Source organism: Lycorma delicatula, chromosome 1, assembly GCF_047948215.1.
Source record: "Lycorma delicatula isolate Av1 chromosome 1, ASM4794821v1, whole genome shotgun sequence".
Lineage (NCBI taxonomy): Eukaryota > Metazoa > Arthropoda > Insecta > Hemiptera > Fulgoridae > Lycorma > Lycorma delicatula.
This window is the reverse complement of record NC_134455.1, coordinates 87,256,055-87,271,856: the sequence shown is the minus strand read 5'-3', so window position 1 is coordinate 87,271,856 and position 15,802 is coordinate 87,256,055. Positions and strand designations below refer to the sequence as shown.

Sequence of the window (15,802 nt, the reverse complement as noted above, 5' to 3'; positions counted from 1 at the left end):
AGATTTGGGATTTGGGATTAGAGTTGTAATAAGTTTTATGTACTACTGTCCTTGCCTGTTATGGAACTCAAGGTTTCAGAAACTCTTACCTTATCTTCCCAATTGAAAAAACATGAGGCCCATTTTTTTTTTAGTGCAGACGGATAGTGGAGTGCACTCGTGATGAATTAACTTTAATTCAAAATAACATAGAGTTAGTCAGGAAATCAAAAAAACATACTTATACCTTTTTACGTACCACCTTCATATTCTATTATAATTTACATTTAACTGTGCATTTTTAATTGATGCAAAAACGTTATATTTGCAAGCTTAGTAATTAAATTATTTCTTTTACAGTTCCTCGCTTAGACTTGTTGAATTTGGAGAGTGGCTACCATGGCCTTGTTAAAGAGAATGAAACATTAGTCGAAGTGACCCCAACAATTAGAGGTGTTGGTGCAGATATCTGCAGTTTCCGTATTGTGAACAAACATCATGGAGAGGCTCCATTTGAAGTAAGCTTTATTGTTTCTTGTATTAATGTAAAGAAAATGATAATAAATAATTGGATATAATGTAAGCAATATAGTTTTATGTCTAATGACCAGTAACTGGTGAAGCCTGGAATTTTTCACCTTCACTGTTGTTTTCTTTTAAGGTAATACTACTTCTCAGTGAACTTTTACATTTAGTATTGGTATGAACGGACACTAATTTACTGAAGCTGTTATGAAATTTAGCCTGCCCAGTTTGCTTGCTGCATTATTAATAAACAGAAAAGGGGAAAAGTTGTGTTTTGTTTACAATAAGTATGTTAGTAATAATTTGGTCTCTAGTAGTAGCATGGCAAAAGTTTTATATAATTGGGTTAGCATTGTTGTTCATTTCAAATAATAATTTCATATAAATCTTCTAATTTATGATTATAAAATGATTTGAGAAGAATGCATGAATGAATGTAAAGAGTGTTTTAATTTTATTTTTGCTGAATATTTATGTTGGGGGATTTGATGAAAGATCTCTTCATATTCCTATTCTTTAGATTTTATTGTTATTAATTATAATTTAATAAATTTGTCAAAATTTGTTAGAACAAAATTTGTTGTATTTAAACAATTCTTTTAAAACATAATAATCGTCATTTTTACAACGTGATTGCTTGAAGATTATCAATTGTTATATTTATAGATTAATGAAAAATGTTTTATTATATATTGTTTAATGTGCTTATTGTGCATTTTTCTTCCTTTTAGATTATTCTTAAGAATGGAGGAGAGGCAGAACTTCGCGCTAGGCGGAACCTCAATTGTGAAAAGAGAAAAAATTACAAATTTGATATTGCTGCTGTTTCTTGTTCTGGTGACCAGTCAGAAAAGTGAGTTATACAATTATTTTGTAGTAGTTTTTATTATTTTTTAATTTTCATTAAAAGTTGTGTTATTTTATATTATATTAATGTAATATACCTAATTTTCACGGATGATTTTTGTTTTTTTTTTTAAAATGCATATATTTATTTTCTTTGTTATAAACATTTTGGTAAGTTCTTAAAATTAAAATTTAGAAAGTATAATTGTACAATTGTAATTTTTGATTTCAAAAGAAAAAATTGAAAATAACCCAACATTCATTACTCTCTGATTGAAATGATTTATTTAAAAATGTTAATTATCACATTAAAGCAGTTTTTATGATTCACTGTGGCTTGCTTAACCATCCATTCTTACTCCTTAATCTTTATCCTTCCTTTCATGGATACGTAAAACCACTTCCAGCAGAAATTCAGGAGATCTGGGAAAGTGTTCTTTAAAAATAAAGTGCTTTGTGTTCTAATTTATGTAATTGAAGTTTTAAACAATTGTAAACATAACATTAAATAAGTCTGCTTGTTGTGTGTTAATATTTCATTAAGATTTCTTATATTCTTACTGCAACTTAATCGGGTAAAACTTATACAAATACTAATTAAATAAAACTGAATTGAAATTACAGAGACCACATCTGCAACATTATTTACTGATAGATTCATAACTTTCTCTTGAAATATCGATAAAAAAAAATGTTTAACTACCTGGATTGATTAAAGTTGTCATATTACTTTCCATTATTAGTGCTTTTGTGATGATTTCTCAATTCATTAACATCTATTAGCCAATTACACTTATAGTTATTCAAGTTTTAACTAAAATGGTTTAGAAGTGTTCATGAAAGTACAAATATGCTGTGTCAAAATGAAAAGCTCATCTTTGAAGAGTTGTATCTTATAAACAAAAAAAAAAAAAAATGAGAATTGTGGCAAATTATATATATGTAAAAAGAGCTTCTCTGAAAAAGAGTTTGCCTTTTTTGCTGTTAATACAGAATTAATTTTTTATAACTCTGTTAGGAGACTCTATATAAATTGGATCTTAAGCATATTTAAACATGTTTTTTCAACTTGTCATATACAAAAGTTGCTGTTTTAATTTTAGTGAGAGCTAAAATAATAAAAATGAAGAATTTGTATTTTAACAGCAGTGTTAAATTATATAGTTTCTTATCGGCTAACAACAGTGTAGGAAAAGGATTATGAAGGAAAAAAATATTCTCATTAAAACAATTAATTAATCAGAGAATATCAATTGTCTGTTACTAAAGAATACAATCATTTTACATTTATATGGAATATAAAGTAGATGTAATTTTCAGTATTCACTTTTTAGCACTGTATATTAACTGTTACTTTCTAAACTACTATTGACATTCCATTTTAATGAAAATTATTTTTTTCTTATCCCATTATTAATTTGAGATATGAAACTGCATTCATATACTGTAAAAAACAAATTTGGTTTGGTGCAAAATTATTATTTCCTCTTTGCTAAAATCCAAAGTGCTTGCTTTTTGTTTTAATGGGCAAATGTTCACATCTGGTTTTAATATGACCTCAAGTGCTCCTTAATATTAATTTGTTATATTACATTGTAACAAAATTATAAAACGTTGAAATTTTGTTACTAGAAAAAACAGAAAAAAAACAAGGTACATTAATGTGTTACTCGTAATTTCCACTAGTTTTTCAAATATTAGAATAATGCAGAAAAGAAGTTAATAAGTCATAAAAAATTTTTGTGTGTTTGTCATATAGATACTTTTTCAAAGATGAGTTTTTCTTTTTTGATGATAATGTTAAGTGTCCTTACAATTTAAATTCATCTGCTTTTTGTGTCTATTTTTAGTATCTGTTTATTCGTAGGACTTGATTATTTTTTATTTTTTACTGTTTTATTAAAAACTTTTTCCCAGTCTTGGCTCCATACCGTGGATTGTTGATTGGGTATGCGTGATGTACATTGTAGTAGTGCTTTTGAAGCGTTTTTGGGAATTGCAAATTAAATGAAACAAGGGAGGGAGAATGATGTTAATAAATTTTAATTGTGCATCACCAGTTTCATTTTGCTACAGCTGTTGCACACGATTACCGCAGTTGTTTTTTATTCAAGTTACATACAGATTTAGTTCATTATAAAATTGTATTTATTCTTGCATAAATTCTATTACAGTTAGTATAATGAATATTTTGTTGTTTAAAAGTGATTTCAATATTATTATTATTGATTTTGTTTACCGGTTATTTTACACCTACTTTTAATTAAATTTTATTCTACAAAAGCTAGCTGTCAGTCAATATAAAATTGCTAACATGAATATTAGGAAACAAAAGCAAAAAGCAATGTAAAATGAATAGAATTTTGTAATAATGGTTGTAACATTGAAATCAGCAGTATATTGATTCTTTACTAGTAGTTTTTACTCGTTATTGAACAAAATTTGTTTAATCAGATTTAAAAAAAATATATATATTTATTTATTTATATTGTATGCATACAGTATAAGACTTATCAGTTTTTTTTTGAACTTGAGTCTGAAACTTAATATTGTGTTATTAAGAAGTATGAGATACTGTCCTTGAAAGAATTATAGTAAAATATTAAATTTACCTTGAAAAAGTCATGTTTATGAATGATGTTCTAATTAATGGAAAAAAAGTTCTAATTATGAATTAATTTTGGGTTGGCCAATTCCTTAGAACTATAAGTAATAAGATATTTTGTAAAATTCTGATATGTATAATAGTAAAGTAATAGTTTTGTAAAATTCTGATATGTAATAGTGGTTCTACGAATTCAAGTAGAGTAATTATGGGTGTTCAAAGTCAAATGTGTTTATTGTTTGTCTTTTTTTTTTTTATAAATAATGTCTATTTCTTCATTGCTGTTCGTAACATTTTTTAATGTGTTGAGTTATTGTAACTGTCTTTTTTTGTAAAACTCGAGAGAGCAACCTAAGCAGCATAGTCTTAGTACATTGTTTCACAAATCCCAACAATAGTAAGTTCATTTTTTTTAAATTTATAAAACATTAATTCTTTAAAAAATATTATACAAATGTTTTTTTTGTATAATTTAAATTTGATGTTTTATAAGAAGCTTATAAAATGGTGTCCTGACAGGGACCTGAAGCTTACACATTTGACCGAAAAGCTTTCACATTTTTTGGAAGACCTACCTCTACAATTAAGAGGAAATATGTGGTTTCACCACAATGGAGCTTCACCACATTTCAGTCAGTTGGTATCAGATTTCCTGCATGAAACTTTCCATGAAAAATGGATAGGATGCAGGGGCCAGTGTCCTGGTCTGCCTGATCACCTGACTTAAATCCTCTTGACTTCTACCTGTGGGGCCATTTGAAATATATTGCTTATTCAACTCTTAATATCCAACATTGAGGATCTTCAACAAAGGATCCAAAATTGATTTCAAGAAATTATAAATACTGGAATTTTTGAACGGTTAAGACAGTGGTCGGAAAAGGCGGCTCACGAGCTGAGCCGCTTTGGTTCAAGTCAAAGAGCCACAAGAGGCTCTTTGACTCCTCTTATGCGTCTCTTTGACTCCTTTTATGCGGTTCTTTCATGAAATCTTGAGTGAGAATACAAATTTATTTGTTTAAAGTTGAGGATTCGGGTATAAATATGTAGAAGTTTTTCATAGTATATGTTACTTTGGCTGTAAGCATATATATATCATTATTGAGCAGGTCTGCCGCGTAATTAATTTCTTGCACCACAGACTGCTAACCATTTCAAAGTTTAGACAAATGTTATGGACCTACTGGTATATTCATGAGAGGCGGACAAGTATTCTGGTCTTGACTGCGATTGTTTTTAACCAGTGCTAAGCTTCAGCTATCCGAGGATAGGTGCTGGAATGCTCCCCAAATAGAGACACTATCTCTTACATTTCTATTTCGATAACCTGCTTCCTTCTGCATAGACTACTCTTAAGGATTATAATACTAGATATAATATAGAGAAAGCTCTTCAGTGTGCTTCTGATGCTGTTTAATTAAAAAATTGTATCCATATAGCAGAGCTCTTATTAAAAGATGGCTCTTTGAACAAATTTCTATTATTATTTTACTTTTTATTATTATTTTTTGGCTCTTTAGATGAAAAGTTTGCTGACCACTGGGTTAAGACAATCTCTCAGAAAAAGACCGAAGACGTGTAATTTCTAATGGTAGACACTGTGAACATCTCTTATAACTTTTAACAATTGTTAACTGTTTATTTTTAAAAAAAGTATACATAATGTTCTACAACACTTAACATAAGATTATCACAGATAGTTATTTTATTTTTTTAATTATTAGGTCTATTATTGTGAGAAAATTATTACTTAATGTGATACTAATCTACAGTACTAGAATTAACAATAAATAAAAACAATATTTTATTGAATTGAACATAAAGTGGAGGACATGCAAACAGACACAAAATTACAACATCGATGTTCTGCCATAATTCAGCTATTTGTTAACCGATTTTAAAAAATAAAATTTTATTTTGTTAAAAATAAAAGACTTTTAGCAAAAACATACAGTTTGATGAAACTTATATTTATGAAGATATAACAAATTGAAAAATAATCATGGCCGCCATTTTGTAATTTGGGAAGGTATTTAAGTCCTGATTTTTTTCTAATTTTAAAACTTTATTATAAAGACGTTTACTTAATATTAATGTGATTTCTCAATCTAAACTTGAGATAAAAATAACAAAATGGCAGACAGTGGGAGAACGAAGGAGAAATTGCCATTTCTTTACGGATATTTTTTGTTTAGTTTTACAAGTAGAATTCGAAAAAGTATAACCAGCTCACCATTTTAGAAACACTCTGTATTCCATCTTTGTTGTGATATGTGTACTGGTAAAAAAATTTTGTCACAGAAGAATATGTGAAAAGGTATGTTAATTCCATCTTAAGACCCAATAAATAAATTGGGTCTTTATAGTCACAAAACACTTTTAACATCACTTTACCGGCTGACATGTAGGTTTTGAATTTTTTCCTACTGTAAGAACTCTCACATTATTTATTCCATTCTCTGACATTTGGATTCTGGCTCAGAATAATGAATGAACATTTCATCATAAGTTTTATGTGATCTGAAACCTTTTGCTAAAAACTTATTGTTTTAAGTTGTGTTCAAATGTGAATTTTGGATATCATTGTAATTTTAAGTAGACTATCATAACCCCATCTTAAACCTGTTTTGCAATAAATTCAGCATGTGATGAATAATAAAACAGATAGTGCTGTGATACTCACTATAAATTTCAACAGTTTACCAAATTTTTGTCGGTTCTTGTGAATAAAATCATTAATGCGAGTTTTGAATCTGTCAAAATTATTGCTAGTTTTCAACTCATTGAAAATTTTTTCTGCCTGATTTAAGCTGTTGGATCCATTTATAAAAATTTGCATCGTTTACACATGTTCAGAACAAGTTGCATACACTTGTGTTCTCTTATTGTTTTAACATTTGTGAGTGAATTTTGGCCGATTTTAACCCTTCAGAAAAAAAAAATCTTAGCACACAATTTCTATAGTATGCATTTTAAGGTGAGCCTCAAGAGTTTGAAATAAACAAAAATTGTTATTATGATGGAAATTATTTTCATCAGTAGATATATCTATCCCAAGGGGACCAATTTGAACATCAGACAGTTTCAGTTTATTCCTTAAAACAATTTTTTTACTATTGATATTTCTTTAATTATTGAACAACCATAGAATATTATTGACTTTTTAATAAATATACACACACTGAGAAATAAATAAAACGGGCAGCTTGAAAAATTGTGATTTTTTTTTTTATGTATACATTTAAAAAATAGCTTTTATTACAAATTGGCAGTTTATTTAATAATAGTTACTGTACCTCAAACAATATCTTGAAGGTCACTAACATTTTGATTCACAAATTTTTTTTATGTTTTCTTCACACATGATATATTATATGATTGTTTGTAGTCCAACACCAGAAGTTTTATTTATTTACAAAGCTATATAATGAAGTGGAAATATGATTCGTTACTCATTAAAATATTTCAGGCAACGTTATTCAAACGCAAACTTATTCAAAGTTGGCAGCAAACATCCCAACTTTTCTGAAAAACAGTCCCTGGTAATGGGTAATTTCTGATGATGGATATGGAATGTTTTATTAACTGATCAGTTGCCAATAATGCCTCTTTTTTTTACATATACTATATAATAGGGGAAAAAGGGTATACACTTACAAATTTACAGTTACCCATATACTCCAAACACTTTCTTTCTTTTAGTTTCTGTTTTAAATGTGATAATTTCATTAGTTTTTTTTTTGGGGGGGGGGAGAAGAAAAATATAAATTTGTGTTACTGTTCCATTTATACTGCTTCAGTGATCTATATATAATCATTGAAATCTGGCATTTGAGATTAATTACCATTAAATTGCTAGCCAAAATCTTTCCTGTTACCTGTCAGTTTTTCCTTTATTATTATTTTTACTACTACTGCATTAGAGCATAAGTTTAAGAACTTGATGATTATCATAACCATCATCATTCATTTCACCTTCTGAAACAGAATCAAAAACTGGATTGTTAGTAAACAAATTATTAGTTTGTTCTTGAACATAACTACTTCCCAAATCAAACTGATAACATGTTAAAATCAATTTATGTTTTTGGATCAAAATATATTTCTAATAATAGTAATAAGCCAATAATGACTGTATGTAACCACTATTTACTTTATTCCCACTTAACATAACCCATCATTCTTTGTGTCTGTGTGAAGTGTAAATATGTGTCTAATGTAGTTAGTAAAATACAAATATTTTATTTCTTATAATTAATTTTTTTTTTAAGTGCCACTGTACATATCTCAGTTGTTGATATCAACGAATATGCCCCTGCATTTTTGGAGCCATCCTATGTACGTCAAGTGGATGAAGGCAGACTTTATCAAGAAATCCTCCGGGTTGAGGCCTCAGACCGAGATTGCACACCAAAATTTGGTGACATATGCAAGTATGAGATCTTGACCAGTGATCAGCCATTTACAATTGATAATGAAGGTAGGTAAATTACCCTTACAGTTTAGTTTAAGAAAAAAATTCTAATCTTGATTTGGATATCAAGGATGTTAAAAATCACATGATTTTTATCATATCAAGCCTTAGTGAAGAGAAAATCAATAAAAATAAATAGTTGCTAAAAAAATGTTCATACACTTATAAAATTTAAGTCAGAAGTGCTGTAAAACTTACAATTTAATTAGTATAATTTTGAAAACTTCTAAATATTTTTTGTATAGATTAATCATATTAAATTAAAATTATAAGTAAAAAAAAAAATTGCTGATATGAAGGTTAGAATGTATGGCTTAGTTCATCACATTTTTATATATTTTTGTGTTAATATAGATGTTAATGACTGTTGGGTAAAGTTAACAAAAATAAAAGAACACACAGCTCGTATTTGCCAAAAGAAATTGGACTTTAATTAGAAAGAAAAACTGAACTTATGTTAAATCATAACCTTAAAAAATTAAAAGAAATTATGAAATAAATATAACTTAATAATACTTGATAAACATAACTTATAATAATACATAACAAATACAGAAAATAATAGTTTTGAGAATCTACAATTAAACAAAGCCTGAAAACAAGAGAACATAGAACACCTTATTTACAATTATATACTTAGAAAAACATAACATCAATAAACATAGTATGACTGGAAAACTATTGCATTACTAACATATGCTGTAATATTGAAAAATTAGCAATGAACAAATGTCATTAACTTAGACAAATAAACTACAGTAAATCTTATTATTGGCACTGGCCTTTTCTGAATTATGAACATCATCAAACTTAACATTAAATAATTAAAACATGTAATTCTAGTTTAGTATAGAAAAAAGACCCCGATAATATTCCAATATAAAAAAATTAATTACAATAATCAAATTGAAATAAGTGAACATAAATAGAGTTCATTTTAGAAAATAAGTTTTCTTGAAATCACAAAGTCCAAAAACATAAATTCACATCAGGAGTAATTTTATTTAGATTAATATAAGAAGAAGTAATATGAATTCGGTTCATGAATAGATAAGAATTAATCTCGGCGATTAACAAGTTACGAGATTAAATGATAAGTTAATTACAATAAAAACAAATTGTAATAAGTAAGCACTTAAATATGTTGCATATGAACAATAACATAACCTTATATAAACCACCTGTCGTGACTGCACTTAAGTAAATAAATGGTTTTTTAAACCAAACTTGAAATTGAAAAGCATAATGTACCATTAACTGAATGTTTCACAAATTTTACTAATAGCGTAACTGTTTACTATAGATAATAATGAAGGATTTGAACATCCCTTAATAACATACGAATATTGGTAAAAAATGAACTAGTGAAATTAAAGTGCACATATACATACAGTTTATCCTTTGTGTAGTCTGTAACAGAGGTAACAATTTGTGATTAGAAGTTGAAACAAGATGTGGCGTCTCAGATTTGTAGTAATGAGTTTGGAGAGATTCTGCATAGATGAAAATGTAATCAGCAGTTGGAGAAGATTCGGCGTCGATAGAGTTGGCAGTTTGTAGCGATTGAAACACTTTTAGGAGAGACGTAATATACAGAATTTGAAGATTAACTTAACAAAGAAACGAGGCTTGACGAACATAGAAAACTGTGAAATCACGAAAACACTGACGAGTAGAACTAGAGAATATTTTGACAGAGAAAAACCACAACGTTTATGAGAGTATGAAGACGACGAAAGTATTAACACATTATACGAGAGAGAACCGCAAGGTGATCCCTGCCCGGGGACCAGCCTGTACATCCAAACAACATGAAATACTGAACTGGAATGAACAAAGCTGGTGTGGTGAGAAATAGGGGAAGCGAACAAAGCAATGGACAGAAGTGTGTGTGTGTGTGTGTGTGTGTGTTGACAACAAGAGTAGTGTCTAAGTGTTAGTATGAGAACGATTAGAGAAAACGTGTGGAATTCGGGAACGAAGACATAACAAAAATAATTTACAAGCAAGCAGACCACTAAAGAATTACGTAAGACCGATAAAATAAATTTCTGAATACGCACAAGTTGAAGAAATGATATCAGGGCAGACAAAGAGAAATAGATTTCTACGAACTATGACAATATTGAAATTGGTTGAGAATAAAAAACTTAATAATATATATATATTAAGACTAAACAGCAATAAATAATGCGTGATAGAAATAAGCTGGCACCAATATGATGATGCAACAGTCAGTCAAGCTGGCGCCGAGAGAAATAATATCGAAAACAAACCCAAACAACCTATTTTAAAAATACATCTATGATAAGCCTTACAAAAAATGCAAAATAAATTTACCAAGCCTGTAAACTACAAGACTCGACTATAACCTCAAATTTATTGAAATAAAACAACTTTACGCAATGGCGTAAACAATAACAATCCTTTTTTCTCAAAGTATTGTAACGAGAAAAAATTGTGTGGACTAATTTTGTGAAATGTAAATAAATTTTAGATCAGTTAAAAATATGTTGAGTTTTGCTACAAAAAAGTGCTTGACTAATTGGGATTCAGTAATGTAAATGGACAACTGAATATTTTTTCTTCGTACTCTGTGCTGCTGCTGGAATGTTGTAGATTTATTACATCAAGAAATTTTAATTTAAAAATTAGTCGAAATGCTTTTATCTTAGACCAGAGACAAACAGTAGTCATTTGAAATTATTTGGCAGTTGAGTATTATTATTGTTCCTTACCAATCCTGGTTGTTCTTCCTCATCATGCTGCTTACTGTTGATTGTAGTTGGTGTATGATGTGATTTATAATTTTTTTTTTCTGTTGTCAAAAGGATTAGTCATTTCATACAATTAAATGATCATTAATATTTTATGAAGAGACCAGTTTAAATTACACATTCTAAAGTAATTTACTTCAAGAGATAAGAACATTTTTAAGATATGAAATGTAGAAGTAATTTTTTTTTTTATAAAGAACATATGCAATTTAGCTTGGCTACTTAAGATCCTATTGCGTTTTTCCAGGCTACTCCATTTATTGCAGAAGACTTTTATTGTCAATTACAACAAAAGAAATTAAAAAAGAAAAAAAACAGAAAATCGGAGTTAATTAAAATAGTTAATAATGGTATTTTAAATAGCTTGTGTAATGTTTGGACAGATATTCACATTTAGATAATTATTTATTATAATACGACTGAAACAGCATAGTGATCTTAAAAATCACATTCGTGATTTCAGATTTATATGTTATCCATGTTAATGTTGAATTTTTCTTAGATATCTGTAATCAGTGGATGTTAGTGTCAGTTAAAAAAAAAATTGTAAATATTCTTTGTAAAAATTAACATTAACATATCAGTAAATTATTGTTATAAAATACTATATAATATGTAATAATCGCTTTTAATAATTTTAAAATAGCAGATAAAGCTCAAATTAATCTAAATAATAAAATTAATGTGTGTTTAAAATATGGTCAATCTATCCTACAAATTAAAACACAGTCTACAATACTTTTAAAAAAATATGTACTGCAATATGTTAAATAAAGTCTGCAAAGAAAATGTTAATGTGGAAGGAGTACCAAAAAGGATCTTCAACCACCTTTTCAAATTTTATTGTAGAAAATAGCATTATGTTTTGACATGGGCATTAGATTACGTGCACTAATGTGAGACATACATTTTATTTGATGTTGGATGATGAAAGATAACATGTTTAAGTTGTAAAATATCTGTAAGGTTTTCAGTCATCCTAATCTAAAAACCTGATGTAGACACCACATGACTTCCTTTTTTTTTGTCTTCAGTCATTTGACTGGTTTGATGCAGCTCTCCAAGATTCCCTATCTAGTGCTAGTCGTTTCATTTCAGTATACCCTCTACATCCTACATCCCTAACAATTTGTTTTACATATTCCAAACGTGGCCTGCCTACACAATTTTTTCCTTCTACCTGTCCTTCCAATATTAAAGCGACTATTCCAGGATGCCTTAGTTTGTGACCTATAAGTCTGTCTCTTCTTTTAACTATATTTTTCCAAATGCTTCTTTCTTCATCTATTTGCCACAATACCTCTTCATTTGTCACTTTATCCACCCATCTGATTTTTAACATTCTCCTATAGCACCACATTTCAAAAGCTTCTAATCTTTTCTTCTCAGATACTCTGATTGTCCAAGTTTCACTTCCATATAAAGCGACACTCCAAACATACACTTTCAAAAATCTTTTCCTGACATTTAAATTAATTTTTGATGTAAACAAATTATATTTCTTACTGATGGCTCGTTTAGCTTGTGCTATTCGGCATTTTATATCGCTCCTGCTTCGTCCATCTTTAGTAATTCTACTTCCCAAATAACAAAATTCTTCTACCTCCTTAATCTTTTCTCCTCCTATTTTCACATTCAGTGGTCCATCTTTGTTATTTCTACTACATTTCATTACTTTTGTTTTGTTCTTGTTTATTTTCATGCGATAGCTCTTGCGTAGGACTTCATTGTTTCTTCTAAATCCTTCTAAATCAGCTGCAATTGAAACCCAAGGTTTTCTACCAGTTCTCTTTATTCCGCCTAAGTTTGCTTCTGCTGATTTAAGAATTTCCTTTTTAACGTTATCCCATTCTTCTTCTACATTTTCTACCTTATCTTTTTTACTCAGACCTCTTGCGATGTCCTCCTCAAAAATCTTCTTTTCCTCCTCTTCCTCAAGCTTCTCTAAATTCCACTGATTCATCTGACACCTTTTCTTCAGGTTTTTAAACCCCAATCTACATTTCATTATCACCAAATTATGGTCGCTATCAATGTCTGCTCCAGGGTGTTTTGCAGTCAACGAGTTGATTTCTAAATCTTTGCTTAACCATGATATAATCTATCTGATACCTTGCAGTATCGCCTGGCTTTTTCCAAGTGTATATTCTTCTATTATGATTTTTAAATTGGGTGTAGGCAATTATTAAATTATACTTCGTGCAAAACTCTATAAGTCGGTCCCCTCTTTCATTCCTTTTGCCCAGTCCGTATTCACCCACTATATTTCCTTCCTTGCCTTTTCCAATGCTTGCATTCCAATCTCCAACTATTATTAAATTTTCATCTCCTTTTACGTGTTTAATTGCTTCATCAATCTCTTCGTATACACACTCTACCTCATCATCATCATCATCATGGGCGCTTGTAGGCATATAGACGTTAACAATCGTCGATTTAGGTTTTGATTTTATCCTTATTGCAATGATTCTATTGCTATGCGTTTTGAAATACTCTACTCTCTTCCCTATCTTCTTGTTCATTATGAAACCTACTCCTGCCTGCCCATTGTTTGAAGCTGAGTAAATTACTCTAAAATCACCTGACCAAAAGTCGCCATCCTCTTCCCACCGAACCTCACTAATTCCTACTACATCCACATTTATCCTATCCATTTCCCTTTTTAAATTTTCTAGCCTACCAACCTTTTTTAAGCTTCTAACATTCCACGCTCCGACTCGTACAATGTTATTTTTTAATTTTCTGGTGACCCCTTCCTTAGTAGTCCCAACCCGGAGATCCGAACGGGGGACTAGTTTACCTCCAGAATATTTTACCAAGGAAGGCGCCTCCATCATTGTTATATGAAAATGCTGAGACCCACATTTTCTTGGAAAAAAAGCAGCTGTAGGTTAGTTTTCCATTGCTTTCAGCTGCGCAGTACTCAGAGGACTGAGTGATGTTGATATGGCCGTTTAAGTCATTGTGACTCACGCCCCTAACAACTACTGAAAGAGCTGCTGCCCTCTTTCAGGAATCATTCCTTAGTCTGGCTCTCAACAGATACCTCTCCTATATGGTTGCACCTTTGGTCCAGCTACTCTGTATCCCTGAACACTCAAGCCCCCTCACCAACGGCAAGGTCTCATGATTCATAGAGGAGGATGACTTCCTTATACACCTATTAAATTACATATAAACATTTTTGCTGCACTTCATTTAAATTTATTTCATTTGAAAGTGAGATACGATCCTCCAATTTTTTAATAAAGTGGACAGTTACACAATTGCATTGTGGTAGATAACATATTAAATCACATTTTTTTGTTTCCATATCAGCATTTTATTTTAGTTTAAATATTAATTTTGTTTCACGTTGCTCAAGTAGATATGTGGTGTAAGTGGGAACGTGTTGGATCTGTAACCATGCTCAGATCTGTTCAAATCCGATTTCATATACATATATTTTTTTTACTTTTTTTTTTTAATTTAAATATATTGATTTATTAATAATTATTAACCTGTGATTTTAAAAATGTTTGAATTAAAATGAAAAGAACATAAAATATTATTTCATTAATTTAAACTTTACATATTTTTTTTCTATTTTTATTATTGAAATTATTATTTACTGCTAAAAAATTGTTACAATCAGAAGTTAATAAGTATTAATAAATCAATATATTTAAATTAAAAAAAAAAAATTAAATGTGAATTTGGATTTGAACGGATGTGCCCCTTCCCATTGTAAGATCCATATTTCATTAATTAAAATTTTATTTGGCTATAACTCTGGAACCAATGAAAATAAGTACCACTTATGATATATCATAGAAAAGCTCTCAATGAGGATTTATTACTACAGTTAAGAAAAAGTCCAAAATCAAATTTATTTAGAGGTTTAACTGTATACATGTTTTTGGTCTAGTCAATTGCAATCAAAAGGGGAGGTGCACAACTAGATGTTACAACAGTCCTAAATACAAAATTTCAATATTCTACAACTAAATGTCTGAAACTAGTCAAAATGGATTCAGGGATGGTCAAAATTGATATTTCTGTTCAAATCTGAAAACTGAAATTTTTTGTGAATACAATACTTCCTTTACTTCGTACAAGGAAGTAAAATTCTTTTGAAATGTGTTGGGTAAGGTCCTTGATATTCAGAAAACTTGGCTTACAAAGTTAGCAAATGGTAATAAATTTCTTCACCTACATTTCTAAATTACAATTTCAGTAAAATATTTAAAAGCAAACTTTTTTTAAAAAAATTCATAAAATTTGTATTTAGTTAAATTTTAGCAATACTTAGCTTTGTTAACATGTAATACAAGACATATCTTTAAAGTAAGTTCTGTTTTGAATCTACTGTCTACATATATGATGTAAACAGATGGGATTTGTGCAGCCCATTTATTTTAATCAATAGTCGGCTGTTAGCAACAGTAGTGTTGATTAATTTGTTGTGTACATTCAAAAAAAAAATAATAAACTTAAAATAAAAAATGAAATTAAAATAAAAAATAATTCGAGTGCTACAATTCATGATCCTCCCTAGTGTTAAGTATGAGGAGTAATCTGATTTTTTGAAAGCAAAAAACAATTCTGCAGCTGAAA

The 15,802-nt window shown here is 29.2% G+C and overlaps 1 protein-coding gene across 2 annotated transcripts in view; it reads left to right on the top strand.

The window, feature by feature from the left end:
- Positions 1 to 15,802, top strand: part of Cals (calsyntenin 1) — a 132,124-nt gene that overhangs the window by 49,463 nt on the left and 66,859 nt on the right. For both annotated transcript variants that reach the window (XM_075357571.1, XM_075357567.1), the window contains exons 2-4: positions 340 to 497; positions 1,236 to 1,357; positions 8,227 to 8,435. In XM_075357571.1, coding sequence (XP_075213686.1) covers positions 340 to 497; positions 1,236 to 1,357; positions 8,227 to 8,435 — 489 coding nt within the window. The remainder of the gene's footprint in view (positions 1 to 339; positions 498 to 1,235; positions 1,358 to 8,226; positions 8,436 to 15,802) is intronic.